The sequence below is a fragment of the Rhinoraja longicauda genome, chromosome 26 (assembly GCF_053455715.1).
Source record: "Rhinoraja longicauda isolate Sanriku21f chromosome 26, sRhiLon1.1, whole genome shotgun sequence".
In the NCBI taxonomy this organism is placed as follows: Eukaryota; Metazoa; Chordata; class Chondrichthyes; order Rajiformes; family Arhynchobatidae; genus Rhinoraja; species Rhinoraja longicauda.
In genome coordinates this window covers 33,506,956-33,532,760 of record NC_135978.1, presented here as the reverse complement: position 1 = coordinate 33,532,760, position 25,805 = coordinate 33,506,956, and the positions used below count along the sequence as shown (strand labels likewise).

Sequence of the window (25,805 nt, the reverse complement as noted above, 5' to 3'; positions counted from 1 at the left end):
CTATCATTACTGGCATCGCAGATAGAGCACCCTCCTTGGTTTTAGTTTAGAGATGCAGCGCAGAAACAGGCCCTTCGGCCCACTGAGTCCGCGCCAACCAGCAACCCCCATACACTAACACTATCCTACACACACTAGGGACAATTTTACCAAAGCGAATTAACCTATAAACCTGTACGGCTTTAGAGTGTGGGAAGAAATCGGAGCACCCGGAGAAAACCCATGCGGTCACAGGGAGAACATATAAACTCTGTACAGAGAGCAACCGTAGTCAGGATTGAACCCGGGTCTCTGACCCTGTCCTGGTCTTTCCATGCAAGGATCCAACTGGTTCAGCATGCTATTGGTGCCCATTATGACCTGATGTGGGCGCACTGTTTGCTGATAGACACAAAGTGCTGGAGTAACTCAACTGGTCAGGCAACATCTCTGGAGAACATGGGGAAGTGACATTTCGGGTCAGGACCCTTTTTCAGACAGCTGCAGGATCCAAACCCAAAACGTCACTCATCCTTTTCTCCAGAGATGCTACCTGACCTGCTGAGTCACTCCAGCAATTTGGTATAAACCAGCACCTGCAGTTCACAGATTGCTGACTCTACGAGTCATGCTGGTCAGAACCTACTGCCCACACAGGTTCTCACCAAAGGCCCTGGACAAATCCAGTGGCCACACCTTTCTCCAGTTGCCCGTCCTACACTATGTCACCCACAGTCAGGATTGCTGCTGCTGAACCTGTACTAGGTCATCCCAGGTTAGGCACGGGCACAGCCCACTGAACAAGAAGGTGAAGGAAGTCAGAAACAGGGGAATTACTGCACATGGGAGAGGGAGCAAAATACTGATGGACTGAGAACAGAGAGGACGAATAGATGGGCTTTTTATCCAGGGGACAGGCAGTGACTAGTCACAAAGGATAGAGATGAAAGTCCACCTATTCACAATATGCATCAGTGATTTGTATTAGAGGTCCAAACGTGAGATCTCCAGTGTGCAGATGACACAAGGCTGGAGGAGAGGGAGAGTGTGGGAGGGAGGACCGGGGCCGAGGTCTTCCTGGGGGGCGGGGAGGGTCGTGGGCAGGGGCAGATGGAGGGGAGGGTCTGCGGCGTAGGATATGATCGGTAGGAGGACCGGGAGGTAGGGGTAGGAGGACCGGGAGGGACGGGTAGGAGGACCGGGAGGGAGGGGTAGGAGGACCGGGAGGGAGGGGTAGGAGGACCGGGAGGGAGGGGTAGGAGGACCGGGAGGGAGGGGTAGGAGGACCGGGAGGGAGAGGTAGGAGGACCGGGAGGGAGGGGTAGGAGGACCGGGAGGGAGGGGTAGGAGGACCGGGAGGGAGGGGTAGGAGGACCGGGAGGGAGGGTGCGGAAGGAGGGGGTCCCGGCTGGGCCGGGGACAAGACACAGCCATCTCAGTATTGCCGGCCTCTCGTTTTACATCGGCCGAGTTAACGCTCTCCTGCCCGACTGTCGTGGACGAGGCACTTTAAAGACACGGGGTCGGGGAATTCCCCGTTTGTCCCGCAACAACCAAAACCTGCCGTCGGTTGGAGCATTAAAATCAGCGCCAGATTTGCGGGGATGGATCAGCTCCTGCTCCGGACTGGATGCAGAAACCCTCACCGATCCGCTTCCCAGAGACACGCAAACTCTCACAGACGGCAGCCACCGTGACCGGCGCAACAACCCGGCCCGGAGCCTCCGCTCCGAGACACACCCGTGACAGGCAGACCATGCGAAATGAGAATCAAAGCCGCCTCCGCAACCGGCTCGGCTCTCCTCTCCCCCTCACCGCTCTCTCCCCCTCCCACCTACCCCTCTCCCTCCCCATCTCGTCTCTCCTCCTCCTCTCCCCCGGCCCCGTTATCCCCCGGCAGCGGGGGGGGGGGGGGGGGCAGACGCGGCCGCTACTCGCTGTCCCGGGTTTATCGCTTCCATTTCACGCACCAGATGTGGAGAGCGGCCTCCGCCAGCTGTTCGGGGTGAATCTGACAGCTGTTGCCTCCCCTCCCCCGGACCTCCCCCCCTCTGGAGCTGCCGACCACCAGCCTTTCCCCTCCCCCGGACCGCCGCCACCCCCCCCTCTCCCTTCCCCCTCCCTCCCCTCTCCCTTCCCCCTCCCTCCCCTCTCCCTTCCCTCCCTCCCCTCCCCTCTCCCTCCCCTCTCCCTCCCCTCCCTCCACCGCCTCCCCTCCCTCCCCTCTCCCTCCCCTCCCTCCACCGCCTCCCCTCCCCCGCCTCCCCTCTCCCCCCCTCCCCCGCCTCCCCTCTCCCCCCCTCCCCCGCCTCCCCTCCCTCCCCCGCCCTCCCCCCCCTCCCCCGCCCTCCACTCCCTCCGCGACCACCCCGGCGGCCGCCTCACTTCGTCCCTCACAGTGGGTGCGGAGCTCGGACCGCGGGGACCCTCCGCCCGTCGCCAGTTACCAGCTGCTGCTGCCCGGACGGGAGCCGTCGCCACTGGGATGCGCGACGGCCCGGGCCCCTCCCGCCGCTGGGCTGAACCCGCCCAGAGTGCGGCGGCCTCCTCCTCCAGGCCCGGTCACGCCCAGCCCCGCCCAGACTGCGGCTTCCTTCCGCAGGCCCGCCCCCGCCCAGACTGCGGCCTCCTTCCGCAGGCCAGCCCCCGCCCAGACTGCGGCCTCCTTCCGCAGGCCCGCCCAGCGTGCGGCCTCCTCCAGGCCCGGCGTTGTCACCCGAGGGGGGGGGGGCGGGCGCGCGGCGGCGTATCCCCGCCCATTGGCTCCCGGCGCGGCTGGGGAGGCGCTGATGGACGTACAGGACGATCAATGACAAGAGAGCTCTGGAGATAGACGTGCGGGGCTGGCCAATGGCAAGCGAGCGCTGGGATGTTCATGGGGCAGTGGGCGGGACAACAGCAATACCCGCCCCTCCCCCGCCCTTCTCTCCCCCTCCCCCCTACCCCTCCGCCCCTCCCCCCTACCCCTCCGCCCCTCCCCTCCCCTCCCCTCCCCGCCGCCCCGGAGCAGCTCAGGCACAAACGCCTGCATTCACGGCGAATACTTCATGGCCCCAACCCGTCACCACGCAGTTTGCACCAATTCAATGCTCTGACTGTAAAAGGCCGTTTTTATTGTTTGCCGAGTTGCACACAACAAGCCCATCAACAGTAATGTGCAGGGCGCAGTGAACCACACACAGCTCAGCTGCTCAGGCTCTGCAACATCCTGCACATCACGGAGAGAGGAGGATTGTTCATCTCCCACCTGGAGAGCAGAGGGCCACGGGTCAACAGCTGGCTTGGCGGATAAACTGCTCCCACTTCCCTCCATCATCTGACATCCCCGATGGCCGGAGCCTAAGAGCTGTTTCAGGGGAGGGGTCCACTCTAGTGACCGAGTGCTCTCTCCTCGTCCCTCCCACCATCTCCGACCCAGGACTCAACCAAGTCTCACCTTTCATTGAACCTCACTGCTTGGCCATTTAAAAAAAGAGATTAGCATGGAAATGGGCCTTTCGTCCCACCAAGCCCCACATGGATGAGAACGTGCGATAACTAAATAGTGTGTGGGGTGTGGGTCAAATGTATAGACAAGGATGGAGTTAAAGGGAAAGAGAGTATAGGAAAAGTTAAGAAAGACCCCAGAATTAACGGGACAGAAAGCTCACGAAGGAATAGGAGAGAATGGCGTAGTTTAATAGGAATCGATGTGAAAGGTGAGATGAGCAATGGATTAAAAGTATATTTGAATGCGCGAAGTATAAGGAGTAAAGTGGATGAGCTTGAAGCTCAGTTAGAGATTGGTAGATATGACATTGTGGGGATTACTGAGACGTGGCTGCAGGAGGATCGGGCCTGGGAACTGAATATTCAGGGTTATGCGTCCTATAGAAAAAAACAGGCAGGTGGGCAGAGGAGGTGTTGGTGAGGGATGAAATTCAGTCCATTGCGAGGGGTGACATAGAGACATAGGGACCGACGATGTAGATGACACTGTGGATGACCAGAGATGCTGCCTGACCCGCTGAGTTACTCCAGCATTTTGTGTCTACCTTCAGGTTTGTAGGTTAATTGGCTTCGGTAAAATTGTAAATTGTCCCTAGTGTGTAGGATAGTGTTAATGTGCGGGGTTTGTGCGCTGTTTCTATAAAGGCAGCTGGGGGAGCAGTTAATGCCTGAAATGGTACACTTCAATTAAGACTAACTTTTGAAAGGAGTTTTGATCAGAATGTGTGCACAGCTTTGCTACAAACAAGTGAGCCATGATCATATATAACACCCGCATGTCTGAGCTGCTGCTGGAGTGGAGTGGTGGGCATGACATTGAGTGCTACAAAGAAGATGCAGTGTCAAAACAAGGCTGCTTAAGGTGACAGAAGAGATTCAATGATACATATTTGTCACATGTACCTAGTAGTTACAGTGAAATGCTTGGTTTTGTATATATCCCAGTAAAATTATGTAACGGACCTCACCTAGTGCCCTAAAATGGGGGGACTATGTATAACCACAGCTGTAATTTTTTCATGGTGAAACCAAAATGTATAAAAATACCCTTTAATAAAATCTGGTCATGTGCACCTTAACCACATGTGATTTTTTAAATTACAAATCTCAAATTGTGGAGTACAGAAGCAAATAAATAAATGATGGGTCTTTGTCCCAGATTATGGAGGACACTGTAAATGTCGCCACGTTTTGGCGCTGACAAAATTTCATCGAACAGTCCTACCTACTGTCTGCGCATGGTAGCCCCACCAGCTGCCGGGCCCCCCTTTGTTCTCGGCGGGTCCCCTCCCCCCCCACGCCGAGTACTCTGCTCCCCGATAACCTTCCTCACTCTTGCGGTGGGTCCCATCGACAACTACAGTGGGTGAGCCGGGCCTACTGGAGGGGCTTGGCCCCACTCACCGAGAACACAAACCCATTCCAAAGCGTTTTCCAGACTGATCAACATCGCTGGACCAATTCTCCGATGATCATTGGATGAAGACCCTGGAATCCTGCTGTGTACTTGCCCTGTATTACTGGAGTGACTATACTTCAATAAGGCTCCAATCATGTGGCACCTCGAATGACAGAGTTGTTAACGTGAGGTGTTTGTTGGCACTGACTCGAAGGGCCAGTTTCTGGGCTGTAACATAGAAACATGGAAAACCGGTGCAGGAGTAGGCCATTCGGCTCTCTGAATACTCATAATATGATTAAGGCTTCTTATCGAGTCCACATCACAAGACTAGAAATTATTCAGCCAGAGCTGAACACACTTCTCGGCATCCATATACAATGGCATCTTGCGATTGTGCATAGTGGTGGAAAGATTGGAGGAAACAGGGCTGTGACATTAACATTCTTTCCTTAACCCCTGATCATGGCTAATCATCCAAAATCAGTACCTCGTTCCTGCTTCCTGCGTTAGCCTTAAGAGTGATATCTAACTCTCTCTTGAATACATCCAGTGAATTGGACTCCACTGCCTTCTGTGGCAGAGAATTCCACAGATTCACAACTCTGGGTGAAAAAGTTTTTCCTCATCTCAGTCCTAAATGGCCAACCCCATATTCTTACACTGTGACCCCCGGTTCTGAACTTCCCCAACATCAGGAACATTTTTCCTGTTCGATCGCTTAAGAATTTCACATGTTTCTATAATCCTAAATTATATAATCTATATAATTCTATAATCCTCTCATCCTAAATTCCAGTGAATATAAGGCCAGTGGACCCATTCTTTAGTATTCAGTATGGCAGCTGTTCCCTTTCCTGCACCTTAACCCCATTTCAGACAGAATGAGGATAACGTTTCCCCAGAACTAGGTGCCTCCACCGTGCTTTCCAAAGTCACACGGGTCTCTACAGTGCACAGGGCCACATCAAAACTCATGGCCCCACTCTCTCAGTACCTCTATGTCGATCACCAATCCAATGCAGATCAGAACTGCCCTCCATTGTATATTACTGACAAACATTACTAACCTCACTGTTCAACACTCCGTATTCTGTACGAAGGGCTCAGTCCTCTCCAAGCCACTCCAATCAATGGAAGCCTAAACTAATTGTTCCACCCTTTCATCAATAATTTGCCCTGCAACTGCAGGCGATTTAACTCCTGTCTCTACACATACAAAACATAGAAAATAGTGCAGAAGTAGGCCATTCAGCCCTTCGTGCCAGCACCGCCATTCAATATCATGCCTGATCATCTAAAATCAGTACCCCATTCCTCCTTTCCCCCGTAACCCTTGATTCCTTTAGCCCTTAGAGTTAAATCTAACTCTCTCTTGAAAACATCCAGTGAATTGGCCTCCACTGCCTTCTGTGGCAGAGAATTCCACAGATTCGCAACTCTCCGGGTGAAAAGGTTTTCCTCTTGCCGGTCCTAAATGGCCGACCCCTTGTCACACCTCTTAATCTCTAAGATCTCCTGCAACCCTTCCAAGTAGGTCAGAGGTTCACATACATCTTTTCATACCTCGTCTGGTGCTCCCGATGTGGCTTTCCTTTACATCGGCCAGATCAAGCGTACACGAGGCAACTGTATCATCAAGCACTCGTGCTTGGTCTGCTGAGGCCTGCTGGATCTCCTGGTTAACCCCTTTCCATACTGACCTCCCAGACTTCTCTTTGGTCTCCTCCATTACCAGAATGGGGCCACACTAAAACTGGAGGAACAACACCTCATATTGGGTAGTGACATTGAAATTTCCACACATTTACTGTGCCACAACTGTGCACACACTTCCACCTATATCTATCCCTCCACCCCTCCTCTTTCCGTATCTGACACCATTGTGTAGGCTTTGCCACCTACTCTACCACCCCACATCCGTATCCACCTATCACTTGCTAGGCTTTGTCCCACACCCACCTCTCTTAGTTACAGCTTTTTCCTCCCATCAGTCTTAAGGTCCGACCCGAAACGTCGTGTCTATTCCCTCCACAGATGCTGCCTGACCCGCTGAGTTCACCCAGTATATTGTGTTTTGCGCCCATGATTACCACAAGGTACGCAACAAAAACTTTTCATTGTACCTCGGTACACGTGATAATAAAATAAACTGAAACTGAAGGTGGCACTGGTAGAGCTGCTGGCTCGCAGCGCCAGATACCCGGGTACGATCCTGACCGTGATCTGTATGGAGTTTGTACGTTCTCCCTGTGCCCATGTGGGTTTCCTCCAGGTGCTCCAGTTTCCTCCCACATCCCAGACCTATGGGTTTGTAGGTTAATTGGCCTCTGTAAATTGCTCCTAATGTTTGGGGAGCGGATGAGAAAGTGGGATAACATACAAATAGTGCGTTGGGAGTGGATGAGAAAGAGAAACTCTACACGCTAGTCCTATGTTACATAGAAACATAGAAAATAGGTGCAGGAGGAGGCCATTTGGCCCTTCAAGCCAGCACTGCCATTCATTGTGATCATGGCTGATCATCCACAATCAGTAACCCATGCCTGCCTTCTCCCCATATCCCTTGATTCCACTAGCTCCTAGAGCTCTATCTAACTCTCTTTTAAATTCATCCAATGAATTGGCCTCCACTGCCTTCTGTGGCAGAGATTTCCACAAATTAACTCTCTGGGTGAAAAAGTTTCTTCTCACCTCAGTTTTAAATGGCCTCCCCTTTATTCTTAGACTGTGGCCCCTGGTTCTGGACTCCCCCAACATTGGGAACATGTTTCCTGCATCTAGTTTGTCCAGTCCTTTTATAATTTTATACGTCTCTATACGATCCCCTCTCATCCTTCTAAACTCCAGTGAATACAAGCCTAGTCTTTTCAATCTTTCCTCATATGACAGTCCTGCCATCCCAGGGATCAATCTCGTGAACCTACGCTGCACTGCCTCAATTACAAGGATGTCCTTCCTCAAATTAGGAGACCAAAACTGTACGCAATACTCCAGATGTGGTCTTACCAGAGCCCTATACAACTGCAGAAGGACCTCTTTACTCCAAGACTGAAATCCTCTCGTTATGAAGGCCAACATGCCAGTAGCTTTCTTCACTGCCTGCTGTACCTGCACGTGAACTTTCAGTGACTGGTGTACAAGGACGATCCTTGGACCAATCCTTTTACTACTATCCAAATGCACCTTTAAAAATATTACCTCTTTAATAATTGACTCCAGCATCTTCCCCACCACCGATGTCAGGCTAACTGGTCTATAATTCCCCGTTTTCTTTCTCGCTCCTTTCTTGAAAAGTGGGATAACATTAGCTACCCTCCAATCCACAGGAACTGATCCTGAATCTATTGAACATTGGAAAATGATCACAAATGCGTCCACAATTTCTAGAGCCACCTCCTTGAGTACCCTGGGTTGCAGACCATCAGGCCCTGGGGATTTATCAGCGTCCAGTCCCATCAGTCTACCCAATACTATTTCTCAATACCCAATACTAGATCCGAAGTACCTGTTCAACTCTTCTGCCATTTCCTTATTACCCATAATAATTTCACCTTCAAGGGACCCACGTTTGTCTTTACTAATCTTTTTCTCTTAACATACCTAAAGAAGCTTTTACTATCCTTCTTGGCCAGCTTCCGTTCGTACCTCATCTTTTCAGCCTGTATTGCCCTTTTTGCTACCTTCTATTGTCCTTTGAAAGTTGCCAAAAGCTCTGGCTTCCCGCTACTCTTTGCTATGTTGTATGTCTTTTAGTTTTATTCCATCTCTAACTTCCGTTGTCAGCCACAGTTGCCTCTTACTCCCCTTAGAATCTTTCTTCCTCTTTGGAATGAAATGATCCTGCATCTTCTGGATCTTCTGTGGATAGAGTTGAGGAATTGTAAAGGTAAGAAGACACAAATGGGAGTTATCTACAGACCCCCAAACAGTAGCCTGGATATAGGGTGGAAGTTGCAGCAGAAGTTAATATTGGCATGTAATAAAGGTAATGCTGCTGTGGTTATGGGGGATTTCAATATGCAGGTAGACTGGGAAAATCAGGTTGGTTCTGGACCCCAAGAAAGGGAGTTTGTAGAGTGCCTCCGAGATGATTCTTAGAGCCGCTTGTACTAGAGCCTACCAGAGAGAAGGCAATTCTGGACTTAGTGTTGTCCAATTAACCAGATTTAATAAGTGAACTCAAGGTAAAGGAACCACTTGGAGGTAGTGACCATAATAGGATTAGTTTTAATCTGCAATTTGAGAGGGAGAAGGTTAAATCAGGAATGGCAGTGTTGCAGTTGAACAAAGGGGACTATGAAAGCATGAGAGAGGAGCTGGCCAAGGTCGAATGGAAAAGGATCCTAGCAGGAATAATAGTGGAACAGCAATGGCAGGAATTTCGGGGCATAATCCAGAAGACTGGTCTGAAGAAGGGTCTCGACCTGAAACGCACTCATTCCTTCTCTCCAGAGATGCTGCCTGACCCGCTGAGTTACTCCAGCATTTTGTGTCTACCTTCGATTTAAACCAGCATCTGCAGATTTCTTTCCTACACAACCTACAAACCTGTATGTCTTTGGAATGGTAGGGGATTTGTAGCATTTAGGAAGTCAACATGGAACCTGAACTCAAACCGAAGCTGAAATAAACCAAGTAACATTCCATCATTGATGCCAAGCACTTTATTCAAACTTGAAGCATTAATTCTTTCACCCAGAACACGTGCAGCAGAAGGAACAAATACCAACATTGATTAGTGATCGAAAATAACACCAGAGGGTTAAGACAAACTCCCAGCCCACCGGTCGGGGGTACGTTGGTCTTGCTGGATTCAGATTCACCACTACAATGGGAAAACAATTGTTTAAAACCTTTGACCTGGGCACAACTTTGATTAGCCAGCACGGGACCGCACAGAGACCCCTTCTATCAGTTAATGCCAAATGATCAAATAATTTAGCAAATAATAGGCATCAATTAACCAATCACGCCAGGGAAAATAAGAATCATGAATTAACAAGTTAACATAGAGCATATTTGTAAAATTCAGCATCAGATTTAGATTCTAACAGTTAAACCTGGGAGCTTTCAGTAAGCTCAATATCATCTCCACTGTCCAACAACTAAATTTGTTAAAAATCAAACCAAAACTCTTAATTATTTTACAAAGCATTATTAATTATACTTTTACACTACTTGTAACTTCATGGTTAGCGTGAGAGCTAGAAATTTGTCTGGACTGGTTACAGATGGGTAGGCTTGTGGGGTAAATCCCACACAAGCCATCAGTAATTCAAAAGATAGACACAAAATGCTGCAGCATCTCAGCAGGACAGGCAGCATCTCTGGATTGAAGGAATGGGTGACATTTCGGGTCGAGATGTAATGGGTCCCATTCATATACTCCAGAGATGCTGCCTGTCCCGCTGAGTTACTCCAGCAGTTTGTGTCTATCTTCGTTTTAAACCAGCATCTGCAGTTCCTTCCTACACTCTCAGTAATTCACCTTTGCAATATTCATCAAGGGCTACATTCTAGCAAGGTTACAATGGTTATGGAGCGAGAGACAGGAAAAGCACAGCGATTATGTTCCATAACAATCAGTTTCTCTGTTAATGGAGGGAAACAGAAAGCGAATATTGTTATGCTGACTCATCAAAAGTAATTTCATGATAATTGGAATTTAAAGCTGAGCTTGACTATTGGAGTGTGTGATGAGACTTCATCCAAGGCGAGACTACAGGTGCCCAGTTCACCAGTGCCCTAGCTGCACACAATCCTCCGCTTCACTGCCACATTTCCTTTGCGTCTCCATTCTCATGGAACTTGTGCAGGTGGTCGGAATATCTGGGAAAAAAAAGAACCCAAATTACCAGCAACTCCCGAACTTCAATGCCTGAGATTGGGCACAGGACACGCTCGAAGGGCATCTAAAGTGTTAAACTGGACATAATTTCTGATAAAAGATAGACACTGAGTAACTGGACCCAATGGGTTAGGCAACATCTTTAGAGAAAAAGGACGGGTGGCGTTTCGAGTCGGGACCCTTCCTCAGACTCATTTCTAACAAGCTGGGTTATTTTACTGGTCAGGGTAACTTTGACCCAGTCATCCTGTCCAGAAGTTATTTAAAGAGAAATCATCAAGAAAATAGAACGAAAGGCACTGAAGGTATCATCTAATCTTGAAGATGTATCATCTAATCACTGAAGAACATCTAATCGTCTGAAGAAGGGTCTCGACCCGAAACATCACCCATTCCTTCTCTCCAGAGACGCTGCCTGTCCCGCTGAGTTACTCCAGCATTTTGTGTCTACCATCTAATCGCTGGAATTGATTTAATACAGGCTTTCATTATTAACCAACACAAGGAAAAATTCCACCAGTAAAATTACTTTCAACTGTAAATTGCTTGTTACAAAGATGCCTTTGTGGGTATGCACTTGGAATATTGTGTACAGGAGCAGGGACGATTAACAGATTCTTGATCAGTAAGGGAGCCAAAGGTTATGGAGAGAAGGCAGGAGAATGGGGTTGAGAGGACAAAATAGATCAACCATGAATGAATGGGCCGAATGGCCTAATTGTGCTCCTATGATTTATGAACTTACGAGTTGGATCTCCATGAAAGAATCTACAGGAGTGCCATCAAGGCTCATTTGATTGATTGATTGGGGTGAGAATGGGTAATCATGCTTTCTTGTTTGAGAAGAATGAGAGATGATTTTAATGAACCAGAGAACATATTTAAGGCACTGAATGGGGTAAATACTTGATGATGTTCCTGCCTGCCTCAGGATCACAGTCTCAGAACAGACAAGGCAACATTTCTTCAACCGGTACACAGCGGGCTGAGGAGGCAGTTGTTGACTATAATCCAGAGCGTCATTGATTGGGTTTTGGATATAAACGAGTTGATATGGAGTTTGTGCAAGACAGTGTGTTGATGTCGATCGATCGTGATGTTATTGAGAAGCCAGATGTTCTCCGCTTCCGGTTCTTTTGTTCAGAATCCATCCCACTTGGCAATGCATGTAAACAATGTTTCACTGAACACTTGCAACTCCAATAGTTTCCCTGCCACTGCCGTGAGGCTCACCGGCCTATAGCTCCCTGGATTCTCTCCACTTCCCTTCTCAAACAAAGGAGCAACATTGGCTATTCTCCAGTCCTCCAGGACCTCGCCTCTGACTGGAGAAGAAACAAAGATCCTCGTCAAGGCCCCCTGCAATCTTCTCTCTTGCCTCAATTACAGGATAAATCCCATCAGCGCCTGGGGATTTATCCACCTTAATGCCTGTCAAGAATCCCAGTTCCATCTCCTTCTCAATCACAAACTGCCCGGGCATGTCTGCATTCTCCACACTGGTCTTGCTGTCCTCCAAGTCCTCCTCCGTGACCAAGCACAGACTCAGCAAATGTCAAGACGTACTGGATGTCTGGGTTGCCACCATTTTAACTCACCTTCAGCTGGAGGGCAGGCAGGGATCTGAGGGAAGACCTATCACCCAGAGTGTGGTTGGAATGTGGTACGCATTGTTGGAGAGGACGGTAGAGGCAGAAATGTATTTTGAATCATCAGGGCATGGCAGGATACGCTGCTTGTGATCATACCTTGTCCTAAATGTGTAGGAAGGAACTGCAGATGTTGGTTTATACCGAAGATAGATATAAAATGCAGCAGTATTTCAGCAAACAGTCAGCATCTCTGGACAGATTGAATGGCTGACGTTTCGAGTCGAGATTCTTCTTCAGACTGAGAGTCAGGGGACAGGGAGATATAGAGATATGGGAGGGTATGGTGTGAAAACAACAGATCAAAGCAGACAATGCTACGGCAATGTAGCATGGTTCATTGTTGGCTGAGGGGAAGGTGACAAGGAGGCAGACAGTGAAACTAGTTGGAAAACTAGGATGGGGGAGGGACAGAGAGAGAGTGGGGTTACTTGAAGTTAGAGAAATCAATATCATACTGCTGGGGTGTAAGTTGCCCAAGCGAAATATGAGGTGCTGTTTCTGCAATTTGTGTTAGACCTCACTCTGACAATGGAGGAGGCCCAGGACAGAAAGGTCAGTGTGGGAATGGGAGGGGGAGTTAAAGTGTAGGATCTGTACAGATGGGTCTGATGGTGGGCAGGATCACAGTGGGCCAAACAGCCTCTGCCTGTGCTGCATGATTCCAAGCCATGATGTGAGATTCAGGCAGTCGGGCTTTTGTTTATAACAAAGGCAAGGAATCCGAGTTGATCCAATTGTGTAGATTATCCCAGAATATAATTTCCCAATTCCACTGAAAATGACGGCGAGGAAGGAAGTCTGGAAGCACTGTGGAGCAGCTGAGCGGGTAGAATTACTGGGGCGGCACGGTAGCGCTTTACAGTGAATGCAGCGCCGGAGACTCAGGTTCGATCCTGACTACGGGTGCTCCACTGTAAGGAGTTTGTACGTTCTCCCCGTGACCTGCGTGGGTTTTCTCCGAGATCTTCGGTTTCCTCCCACACTCCAAAGACGTACAGGTATGTAGGTTAATTGGCTGGGTAAATGTAAAAATTGTCCCTAGTGGGTATAGGATAGTGTTAATGTACGGGGATCGCTGGGCGGCACGGACTTGGAGGGCCGAAAAGGCCTGTTTCCGGCTGTATATATATGATATGATATGATGATGAAAGGTCTCTGCAGGGGAATTATAAATGAGAACAAGAGACATTTGACAACACTGCCGCAGGTGCAGTGACCCATGGAAAAGGCCGTTAGATTTTACTGCATTTCCTCCTCTTGAAACTTTGTACTTTGATTAACTTCCCAACGTAAACAACCTGATTACTTTCATGTTCTGATTTACCTGCTTTTAATCAACTTTCTGTTGGCATCTGATTTATTTACAAATGAACTCAGTGGGTTTATTTACACAGCTTCCCCCGTTCTTCCTGCTGTTCTTCGAAGGGCAACAAGAAAAATCCTGATATGCAGAAAGCCTGTGAGAACATCAAGGACTGAGCATTGGGCGAGGAAGCTCCCAGGCTGAGGGTCACCAGGCCTACCTCCCCCGGAGGTCTCCGGTGAAATACTCACTTCTTTGCACAATAGGTGGTGCAGTCTCGGCCTACACTCTCACTCCAGGCCACCTTGTATAACACCTGGAAAACAAAGGACATCACTAGAGTCTCACTCCCGGCACGTAGAGAAAAAACAGCTACAGATACCCCCGAAACACCACAAATATCACATATCCAGAAAGTCCATGTGAATCTCAAGGAAAGAAACGGGATGCAGGAAGGAGGATGGAGGCGAGTTACTAAACGTGTACGTTGCATCTGTATTCACCGAGGAGCATGACTTGGAGGACAGCGAGATCAGTGTGCAGAATACGGTGGCGCAGCGGTAGAGTTGCTGCCTTACAGAGTCACAGACTCAGGTTCCATCCTGATTACGGGTGCTGTCTGTACGGAGTTTGTACGTTCTCCCCGTGACCTCCTGGGTTTTCTCCGGGTGCCACTCCAAAGACGTACAGGTTTGTTGGTTAATTGGCTTCTGTACAATTGTAAATTGTTCCTCGTGTGCGTAGGATAGTGTTAGTGTGCGGGGTGATCGCTGGTCGACACGGACTTGGTGGGTCAAAGGGCCTGTTTCCCTGCTGTATCTGTATCTCTAAACTAAACACAAATATGTTTAAAAATGCAAATATAGAACATTTTGAGCTGGCGGGAGCTGGGGCTCTTGAAGAGCATTAAGGTGGATGTCCCCAGGTGGATGTCGGCTGTGGAAGTCCCGATGAGGTCAAGATTGGCTGCCTTGCCCAACCTACGTGCCATATTTTCGGGGAGACTTCCAGGGCGCGGGGGATTTCCCACGGAACCCCTAGCGACCTCCAGCTAGTGTTCATTACAAGTCTATACATCGTTAATTTTTTCTTCTTTTTCTCGATCCGATTTCTCCGTTTATTTGGCCAAGTGCAAAACGCGGAAATCATGCGAAAAAGTGCGGAAAATGGATTTTTAAAATGCGGAAATCCGCGGAAAATTCACATGCCTGTTTACCAGAATGCTGCCTGGAATAGACGGTTTCAGCTACAGGGAGAGGTTGGACAGACTTGGTTTGTTTACCCTGGACCATCTGAGGTTGAGGGGAGACTTGGTAGAAGTATATAAAATTTATGAGGGGCGTAGATAGGGTAGACAGTCAGAACATTTTCCCCTATCAACTGTCCCAAAGCCAGTAAAGTCTGATCAAAGATAGTTCGAGGGTCTTCAGTGAGGTAGATAACCCAGATTGCCTGTGAATTGAGGGAAGAGCAGTGTGCGATCCATGAAGTTATATGCAGTGTCTGCTTATCGCACTTACGCTCGGTCTGAGGGACGGGCATGGCAATGGCAGCAGTGGGTGCAGTGGTAAATTTGGAGATGGTCTGCACTCTGCTTTACACGGCCTGTCAATGCCCAGGCAAGCACACACCACTGGAAACTACTCACCAGGAAGACCAGACAGTGCAGCAGCAGGGTGTAGAAGAACGCGATGGTCCGGGCCAATTTGCTTGAGAGGATGAAGCGGCCCTTGAACAAAGAAGAGACTTAGACAATGCTCAAAATGCAAGAACACAACGCTTTGTTCAGCAAATGAAGTGGAGCTGAGCTTATTGTCATGTGCACAAGCAAGGTGAGGTATTGGTACAATGGAGATCTTGCAGCAGCAGCATCACGGGTACAGAGACTAACAGTGTGATACACTCACCATGCTGAGAGTTGCCTTGTCCCAGGGGCTGAGGCTCAGGTATCTGCGCTGTCGTTCCTAGACACAATATGAGCACAGACAGTGTACACCAACCAGTTTACATCCAGACCAACACATTCAGAAGAAACAAGTGTCATGTTTCCAAAAAAAGACAAAATGCTGGAATAACTCACTGGGCCATAAGTTTATAAGTTCTAGGAGCAGAATTAGGCCATTTGGCCCAAGTCACCATTCAATCACAGCTGATTATCTTTCCCTCTCAACCCCATTCTCCTGCCTTCTCCCCATAACATGACACCTGTACTGATCAAGAATCTGTCAATCTCTGCCTTAAAAATACCTATTGACTTGGCCCCCAGTCAACTGTGGCAATTAATTCCACAGATTCACCACCCTCTGACTAAAGAAGTTCCTCCTCATCTCCTTCCTAAAGATACGTCCTTTTATTCTGAGGCTGTGGCCTCTGGTCGTAGACTCTCCCACTAATGGAAACATCCTCTCCACATTCACTCTATCCAGGCCTTGCATTATTCGGTAAGTTTCAATTAGGTCCCCCCTCATCCTTTTAAACTCGTGCGAGTACAGGCCCAGTGCCTTCAAAACGGTCAGGTAGCGTCTTGGGAGAACATGGATAGGTGACGTTTCAGGTCGGGACCCTTCTCATTTTCAATGCGCACATTCCACATGATAGTTGATTGAAAGGAATTGAATGATTATGATCCTTCTTATTTTTATTGTTGTCACTCTTTGGACCACCACCCAATCTGCTGTGACATGTGTGGTCAGAAATAGCTTGAGATTTCTCTTCTCAAATCAAGGAACAGGAAGTGGAGCCCATACAATCAGAGAGTTTATACGCCTTATGAGTTTAGAGATACAGTGCGGAAACAGGCCCTCCGGCCCACCAGGTCCGCGCTGCCCAGTGATCTCCACACACTAACACTATCCTACACACACTAGGGACAATTTTTACATTTACCAAGCCAATTAACCTACAAACTGTACGTCTTTGGAGTGTGGGAGGAAACCGAAGATCTCGGAGAAAATCCACGCAGGTCACGGGGAGAACGTGCAAACTCCGTACAGACAGCACCCGTAGTCGGTATCGAACCCCGGTGTCCGGCGCTGCATTCACTGTAAGGCAGCAACTCTACCGCTGCGCCACCGTGACCGTCCAAAATATCTGTGCCAAACAAGATTCAAGTTAAACAAGTCTCCTATGCCTGCATATAAATCATACCTCCCCATTCATTCTCTGCATATCCATGTGCCCATCTAAAAGCCTCTTAAACACCACTACAATATCTACCTCCACCACCACCCCTTGCAATGTCTTCCAGGCACTCACTGCCCACTGTGTAAATAAACCCTCCCCACATATCTCCTTTAAAGTTTAGAAGTAGAAACAAGGGACTGGACATGCTGGTTAATACACAAAAGGACACAAATTTTGTCCTTTGCCATTTCCCTGGCAAATTTTGTCCTTTGCCCTGGGGAAAAAGTTCTGACTGTCTACCCTATCTATGCCTCTCATAATTAATATACTTCCATCATATCTCCTCTCAACCTCCAGCGTTTTGGAGAAAACAACCCACGTTTATCCAACCTCTCCTTGTAGCTAATATCCCCTAATCTAGGTAGCATCTTGGTAAATCACTTCTGCACCCTCTCCAAAGCCTCCTCATCCTTCCTGTTATGGGGTGGCCAGAACTGCATGAAATACTCCAATGTGGCCTATCCAAAGTCCTTTAGAGTTGCACCTGCCCCAATCAATGGAGATAAGCTTACCATAACCCTTCTTTACCATAAGCCTTCCTTACCATTCAATCCAATGTATTGCCACTTTCAGACAGTTATGACCTCTCTGCACATCAATGCTGTTAAGGGTCTTGCCATTAATTGTATATTTTTCACTTACATTTGACCTTCCAAAATGCAAAGTGCTTGGATTAAACTCTATTTGCCATTTCTCCGCCCGTTTCTACCCGATCTCTATCCCGCTGCATACGGTGACAGCCTTCCTCACAGTCCGCAACCCCAGCAATCTTGGTGTCATCTGAAAACTTGCTATCCAAGTCATCTACGTTTACCAGAAAGTCAATGAGATATATCACAAACAACAGAGGTCCCAGCACAGATCCCTGCACAACTCCACTGCTAATAGATCTTTAGCCTGAAAACTGTTTCTTTCACCACAACCTTCTGTCTTCTATCCGTAAGCCAGTTCTGAAACAAAGTCACTGTTAATCCTGTAAATTTTAATCTTCTGGATCAGCCTACAGTGGGGGACTTTATTAAACGCCGTACTAAAATCAATGTAAACATCCATCGCCTACCCTCGTCGATCACCTTCTTCACCTCCTCAAAACCTTGTTCAAGTTAGTAAGACAAGACTTGCCGTGTACGAAGCCGTGCTTAATGACCCTAATTTACCCTTTAGAAACATAGAAAAATAGGTGGAGTAGGCCATTCGGCCCTTCGAGCCAGCACTACCATTCAATATGACCATAGCCGATTATCCTAAATCAGTACCCCGTTCCTGCTTTTTCCCCATGTCCCTTGATTCCATTGGCCCTAAGAGCTATATCTAACTCTCTCTTGAAAACATCCAGTGAATTGGCCTCAGTTTTAAATGGCTTCCCCTTTATTCTTAGACTGTGGTCCCTGGTTCTGGACTCCCCCAACATTGGGAACATTTTTCCTGCATCTAGCTTGTCCAGTCCTTTTATAATTTTATACATCTCTATAAGATCCCCTCTCATCCTGCTAAACTCCAGTGAATACAAGCCCAGTCTATCCAATCTTTCCTCATACGACATTCCCTCCATTCCAGGGATTAACCTCATGAACCTACGCTGCACTGCCTCAATAGCAAGGACGTCCTTCCTCAAATTAGGAGACCAAAACCGCACACAATACTCAAGATGTGGTCTCGCCAGGGGTGTGCACTTGGAATATTGTGTACAGGAGCAGGTATTTTTAAAGGGGCGAATGACAGATTCTTGATCAGTAAGGGAGTCAAAGGTTATGGGGAGAAGGCAGGAGAATGGGGTTGAGAGGGCAAAATAGATCAGCCATGATTGAATGGGGAGTAGACTCGATGGGCCGAATGGCCTAATTGTGCTCCTATGATTTATGAACTTACGAGTTGGATCTCCATGAAAGAATCTACAGGAGTGCCATCAAGGCTCATTTGATTGATTGATTGGGGATGAGAAGGGGTAATCATGCTCTCTTGTTTGAGAAAAATGAGAGATGATTTTAATGAACCAGAGAACATATTTAAGGCACTGAATGGGGTAAATACTTGATGATGCTCCTGCCTGTCTCAGAGTCACAGTCTCAGAACAGAGACAAGGCGACATTTCATCAAAGGGCTGAGGAGGCAGTTGTTGACTATAATCCAGAGCGTCATTGATAGGGTTTTGGATATAAACGAGTTGATATGGAGTTTGTGCAAGACAGTGTGTTGATGTCAATCGATCGTGATGTTATTGAGAAGCCAGATGTCCTCCGCTTCCGGTTCTTTTGTTCAGAATCCATCCCACTTGGCAATGTTTCACTGAACACTTGTGCTCTCTCCAATAGTTTCCCTGCCACTGCCGTGAGGCTCACCGGCCTATAGTTCCCTGGATTCTCTCCACTTCCCTTCTCAAACAAAGGAGCAACATTGGCTATTCTCCAGTCCTCCAGGACCTCGCCTCTGACTGGAGGAGAAACAAAGATCCTCGTCAAGGCCCCCTGCAATCTCCTCTCTTGCCTCCTCAATAACGGGATAAATCCCATCAGCCCCTGGGGACTTATCCACCTTAATGCTCGTCAAGAATCCCAGTGCCACCTCCTTCTCAATCACAAACTGCCTGTATTCTCCACACAGGTCTGTATTCTCCACACAGGTCTGTATTCTCCACACAGGTCTGTATTCTCCACAGGTCTGTATTCTCCACACAGGTCTGTATTCTCCACACAGGCCTGTATTCTCCACACAGGCCTGTATTCTCCACACAGGCCTGTATTCTCCACACAGGTCTGTATTCTCCAGACAGGTCTGTATTCTCCACAGGTCTGTATTTTCCACACAGGTCTGTATTCTCCACACAGGTCTGTATTCTCCACACAGGCCTGTATTCTCCACACATGTCTGCATTCTCCACACAGGTCTTGCTGTCCTCCAGGTCCTCCTCCGTGACCAAGCGTAAATGTTTTACTGAACATTTGCGCTCGGTCTGCCAAGTTTTTCCTCATCTCAGTCATAAATGGCCTAACCCTTATTCTTAAACTGGTTCTGGACTCCCCCAACACAAGGAACATTTTTCCTGCATCTAGCCTGTCCAATCCTTTAAGAATTTAAAAAGAATTATATATGTTTCTACCTCCAAATGGGAGTAAATGCTATCCAAAAGAATCCTCTCCAAGAGGTAACTAACCATTGATGTGAAGCTCACATCAAGCCCCTGGATTCTCTCTATTTACCGTCCTAACCAAAGTAACTGTGTATCTATGCACCAGTTGCCCATGTCCTCCGTGGTAGCAGAGGTAGTGGGTTTGGAGTGGTCTGGGCAGGTAATGGCAGTGCATTTTATAGATGGGGCAGAGTGCAGGTACTGTGGGCTGCTGGTGGATGGAGTGGTGGTGGAGATGCGAATCAAGCAGGTATTCTGTATTTAGATTTCCATAAGACGGTCAGTGAGGTGTAACTGCACAAGATATGAGCTCATGAGATTGAGGATCATAGATAACAGATGCAGAGTTTTGGCTAAGTTAACAGTTGTTCAAAAAAAGACACAGAGTGCTGGAGTAACTCAATGGGTCAGGCACCATTTCTGGAGAACATGGATAGGCGATGTTTCAGGTCGGGATCCTTCTTGCCGGGACCTGAAATGTTGCCCATCCATGTTTTTCAGAGTTGCTGCCTGACCTGCTGAGTTACTCCAACACTGTGTGTTTTTTTGTAAACTAGTATCTGCAGTTCCTTACATCTAACACTTGGCTCAAATGGACCACTTCAGGCTGGTGCCTCAGGTATGTACAAACTCTGTTAATGAGTTAGATTCATTATAGTTGATTGCTTCAGCTTAGTTTGGATTTGAGTATAGGAGTAAAGAGGTCCTTCAGCAGTTGTATAGGGCCCTGGTGAGACCATATCTGGAGCATTGTGTGCAGCTTTGGTCTCCTAATTTGAGTAAGGACATCCTCGCTATTGAGGCAGCAATATTGAGGTAGGTTCACGAGGTTAATCCCCGGGATGGCGGGACTGTTATACGAGAAAGGATTGGAAAGATTGGGCTTGTATTCACTGGAATTTAGAAGGATAAGAGGGGATCTGCGAAAAACATAAAATTATAAAAGGACTGGGCAAGCTAGATGCAGGAAAAATGTTCCCAATGTTGAGTGTCCAGAACCAGGGACCACAGTCTAAGAATAAAGAGGAGGCCATTTAAAATCGAGTTGAGAACAAACTTTTTCACCCAGAAAGTTGTGAATTTGTGGAATTCTATGCCACAGAAAGCAGTAGAAGCCAATTCACTGGATGAATTTAAAAGAGAGTTAGATAGAGCTCCAGGGGCTAGCGGAATCAAAGGATATGGAGAGAAGGCAGGCACAGGTTACTGATTGTGGATGATCAGCCATGATCACAATGAATGGCGGTGCTGGCTCGAAGGGCCAAATGGCCTCCTCTTGCACCTCTTTTCTTTGTTTCTATGTGAAGATCCAGATAGGTGGGAAGGTACATTCAGAGGACAGAAAGAGCATGTGAAGGGATAAATGTTAAGGGAGTATATTTGGATTCTCCTAAATCCTAAACAACAAGTCCATTTCAGAAACCCTAATCCACCTCTCCCCCCCCCCCCACCCCCCCCCCCCCCCCCCCGTGTAATTTATTTCCTGCTTCCTTTATCTTCCTCAAAGGCCCTGTCCGATTACATCTACGTAAAGCTTGCATATATATGCCTCTGTTATCTCAGCAGGTCAAGGAACATCAGTGGCAGGAGAAACAGTTAAATACATAGGCCAATGGCAATCCATCAGAATTGTGAAACATGAATGCTGCTTCTCTTGCTGCAGGTGGTGCCTAAACTGTTGACGTTTCCACCATTTTCTATTTTCATATCAAAAAATATGGGAAATCATGTGCAAATGTAATAGAAAGGAACTGCAGGTGCTGGTTTATAAAAGATAGACACAAAGTACTGGAAGAACTCAGCGTTGTCAGGCAGCATTTCTGGAGAAAATGAACAGATGACGTTTGGGGTCAGGATCCTTCTTCAGACTGAAAGTAGAGGGGAGGTAACTGAGGGAATGAGCAAAGCAGATTATAGGTTTCAGGTGAGAGGGGGAAAGTTTTTCAGAGAGTGGTAAATGTCTGGAACCTGCTGCCAGAGGAGGTGGTTTTAGCAGACATGATAATGATGGCAAAGAGGAATTTAAACACGTGAACAAGCCAGGGGCGGGATATGGACTTAGAGGCTGACGAATTTAGAAACATAAACGTAGAAACATAGAAAATAGGAATGCAGGAATAGGCATTCGTACCTTCGAGCCAGCATGGCTCAATCATGGCTGATCATCCAAGATCAGTAACCCATTCCTGCTTTCTCCCCATATCCTTTGATTCCGTTAGCCCTAAGAGCTGTATCCAACTTACTTTGGCATCATAGTTGGCACTGACATTGTGGGCCAGAGTGCAGTTCCTATGCTGTTATATGTTCTAAACTTTAAAAATACATAAACAGTAGGAAGGCAGCCATGCTTCACCATACAAAGCTGATAACTATATACATTTTAGCTAAAATAGAATCGATGTTGAATTATTTAAGATGTCCAACCTTCCTGCTGAACGAGGCAAATGGATCCAGGCGCTCCTCATACTGGGAGGAGTAGCGGAGTTCAGTGTCATCACTGCTCCCTCCCTATGGAGACAAACATCAGCATCAGAAACATCCGCATGTGGCTCCCTCCTCTGGTACCCTGCTCCAGGGGGCCCCGCCACTGGGCTATCCTGAGCCTGTGATCATCCTCCTGTTGTCATAGTTTAGAGATACAGCGTGGAAACAGGCCCTTCATCCCACCGAGTCCACGCTGACCAGCCATCCCCGCACACTAGCAGCACCCTACATACTAGTGACAATTTACAATTTTACCGAAGCCAATTATCCTACGAACCTGCACATCTTTGAAGTGTGGGAGGAAACCAGAGCACCCAGAGAAAACCCACGCGGTCACATGGAGAACCCACAAACTCCGCACAGACAGCACCCGTAGTCAGGATTGAACCCAGGTCTCTGGAGCTGTAAGGCAGCAACTCTGCCGCCTCAGATCGCAATCAATCCTTCTTCAAGGAGCTTTCAGTTCATTGAGCTCACATTATTCTGTCATTTATCTCACTGAATACCCTTCATATCTACACAGAAAGCTTCTGTAGACATCTTCCCATATTTGTCAGTGGCCAGAAGTCTTCTAGATTAACTAGACATAATATTTTCTATGAACTTGTAATGAACCGAGCAGCCATTCTATGATCAGACCACGTTTATCCATGGACTCACGCAACCTCTGATAATAGTTCCATGTTATCATACAGAAGGAAGCCATTTCACCCCATTCTGGGCCATAAAGCACTAATTTGTCCAGCAATTCCCCACATTTCCATCCATATCCTTAGACTCTCGCTCACCCACACTCCACAGGCAATTTTAACAATGGCCAGCAGGGCTTTGGGATGTGGGAAGAGTGAGCATCAGAGGATATGACACAGGGAGAATGTGAACACTCCACACAGACAGCACCAGAGGGCAGGATTAACCCCAGCTCACTAAATCTGACAGACAGCAGTTCTACCTGCTGCACCACTGTGCATTCCTAAAAGTATATTGTAATCAGACCGTAATCTAATGGCTACCAATTCCACCGTCATTAGTTATGAAATGAAGCAATGCATGAGATATGCACATAGAATCATACAGCACGGAAACAGGCCCTTCGGCCCAACTCACCCATGTCCACCAAGGTGCTCCATCTAAGTTAGTTATACTTGATCGCGTTTGGCTCATACCCCTCTGAACCTTTCCTATCCATGTTTCTGTCCAAATGACTTTGAACTGTTGTTATTGTAGCCGTCTGAGCCACCTCCTCTGGCCCCTCATGCCATGTTACATCCCACAATGTGTGGACAAAAGTGCTCCTTTGGGGACTGCCCTCAAAAAGGCAAAAGACTTAAGAAAAAAAACCAAATTGCTAGAGGAAGTCAGCAGGTGGACCAGCATCTGTGGTGGTGGGGGGGGGGGGGGGGAGAGGGATATTGTTTGCAGTTTGGACCCTACATCAGGATCGCTGCCTCTACAGACGTTTTGTTTAGAGATAAAGCATAAGATGATGCCTGACCCGCTGAGTTCGTCCAGCAGTTTGCTTTTATAAAACTTTAGTTGGGCCTATTGGAAGTATTGTATAGATTTCTAGTCAGAGCTATGAGGAGAGGTTGCACACAATGTGATAGTTTTGGCTGGAGTATCGAAGGCTGAGGGGAGGCCTAATAGAGGTTTATAACATTATGAGAAGCATAGATAATGAATCTTTTGCACCTGAATGGAAATATCAAATGGGTGGCACAGCAGTAGAGCTACTGCCTTACAACATCAGAGACCCGGGTTCGATCCTGGCTACGGCTGCTTGTCTACAGAGTTTGTATGTTGAATCATGCTGACACAAAGTTGTACAAGATGATGGTGAGGCCACATTTGGAGTATTGTGCTCAGTTTTGGTCACCCTGTTATAGAAAATTCATTAAGCTGGAATGGGTACAGTGAAGATTTAAAAGGATATTGCTAATACTCAAAGGCCTGAGCAATCGGGAGAGGCTGGGCAGGCTAGGACTTTCCTTGGAGTGTAGGAGAATGAGAGGTGATCATTTTGAGGTGTATAAGATCATGAGGAAAAGATAGGGTAGACACACAGAGTCTTTTACCTGGAGTAGGGAAATCCAGAGGACATAGGTTTAAGTTTGGGGGGGGGGGGGGGGGGAGGGGGCAGGGGGAGAGAGATTTCATAGGAACCTGAGTAGCAACTTTTTTCACAGAGGGTGTGGCTATATGGAATGAGCTGCCAGAGGAAATAGTTGCCACAGGATAGGTTTTGAGGGATATGGGGCCCACACGGGTAGGGGGACTGGTGTAGGTGGGGCACACACGGGGGGGGAACTAGTATAGGTGGGGCATGTTGGTCGACGTGGGTGTTCGGGCTGAAGGGCCTGTCTGATTCTATGTTTCTGACTCTATGACGGGTGTTTGGAAGGGCGTACTCACTCTGCCAGGGTAGTTATGCAGGAACTTAATTTTCTCGTACAGTTTGATGTTGTCGGCCCGCAGGTTGTCCAACTCGCTCTGCAGTGCGTGCAATGTTTGCTGCATCATTCGGTTGTCCTGAGACACAAAATGGCCATCTCAGTCAGTTGATAGGCAGGGTACCATCAAATGGCCAAAGGTACAGATACATACAAACAGGTACTGTCTTACATTTCACTATTCATCACTGAAATGCAAGTGCTGGCCATACTAATGAACAAAATTCTAAACTTACAAATCCAGTATAAGACAAACTGTTAAAATTAGGTTTTATGATTCACAAAGAAAGTGTTAGAGAAACATGAAAACTAGGCTTAAAGTTCCTGTCTTATATTGGGCTAACTCAAGCTTGTAATAAAAAAATAATGTGGCAGACTTGTGAACCAGCTGTTAGGCAGCGGGTCAGGCAGCATCTCTGGAGAAAAGGAATGGGTGACGTTTCGGGTCGGGACCCTTCTTCAGACTGATGTCAGGGGGGGCGGGACAAAGAAAGGATATAGGTGGAGACAGGAAGAAAGTGGGAGAACTGGGAAGGGGGAGGGAAGAGAGGGACAGAGGAACTATCTAAAGTTAGAGAAGTCAATGTTCATACCGCTGGGGTGTAAGCTGCCCAAGCGAAAAACGAGGTGCTGTTCCTCCAATTTGCGGTGGGCCTCACTATGGCACTGGAGGAGGCTCATGACAGAAAGGTCAGACTGGGAGTGGGAGGTGGAGGGGGAGTTGAAGTGCTCAGCCACCGGGAGATCAGGTTGGTTCAGGCAGACTGAGCGAAGTTGTTCAGCGAAATGATTGCCGAGCCTGCGTTTGGTCTTGTCGATGTAGAGAAGATGACATCTGGGTGGAAGGGACGAGTGGACCAGGGAGTTACGGAGGGAACGGTCTCTGCG

General features: G+C 47.9%; 2 protein-coding genes across 6 annotated transcripts in view; both read right to left on the bottom strand.

Moving 5' to 3' along the window:
* sh2b2 (SH2B adaptor protein 2) overlaps positions 1-2,601 on the bottom strand; it is a 92,733-nt gene extending 90,132 nt beyond the window's left edge. Inside the window, exon 1 of one of the 5 annotated variants that reach the window (XR_013548940.1) lies at positions 2,377-2,601. The gene's annotated coding sequence lies outside the window, so the exon portion shown is untranslated. Of the gene's footprint in view, positions 1-2,364 lie in introns of all 5 variants that reach the window. The other 4 variants (XM_078422347.1, XM_078422344.1, XM_078422343.1 and 1 more) reach the window with 4 other exon arrangements.
* Positions 2,602-9,532: 6,931 nt separating this feature from the next.
* Positions 9,533-25,805, bottom strand: part of cux1b (cut-like homeobox 1b) — a 477,189-nt gene continuing 460,916 nt past the window's right edge. Inside the window, exons 18-23 of the mRNA XM_078422720.1 lie at positions 24,880-24,996; positions 22,408-22,491; positions 15,581-15,637; positions 15,322-15,402; positions 13,925-13,989; positions 9,533-10,699 (exon numbers count right to left, since the gene is read on the bottom strand). Coding sequence (XP_078278846.1) covers positions 10,639-10,699; positions 13,925-13,989; positions 15,322-15,402; positions 15,581-15,637; positions 22,408-22,491; positions 24,880-24,996 — 465 coding nt within the window. The 3' untranslated portion in view covers positions 9,533-10,638. The remainder of the gene's footprint in view (positions 10,700-13,924; positions 13,990-15,321; positions 15,403-15,580; positions 15,638-22,407; positions 22,492-24,879; positions 24,997-25,805) is intronic.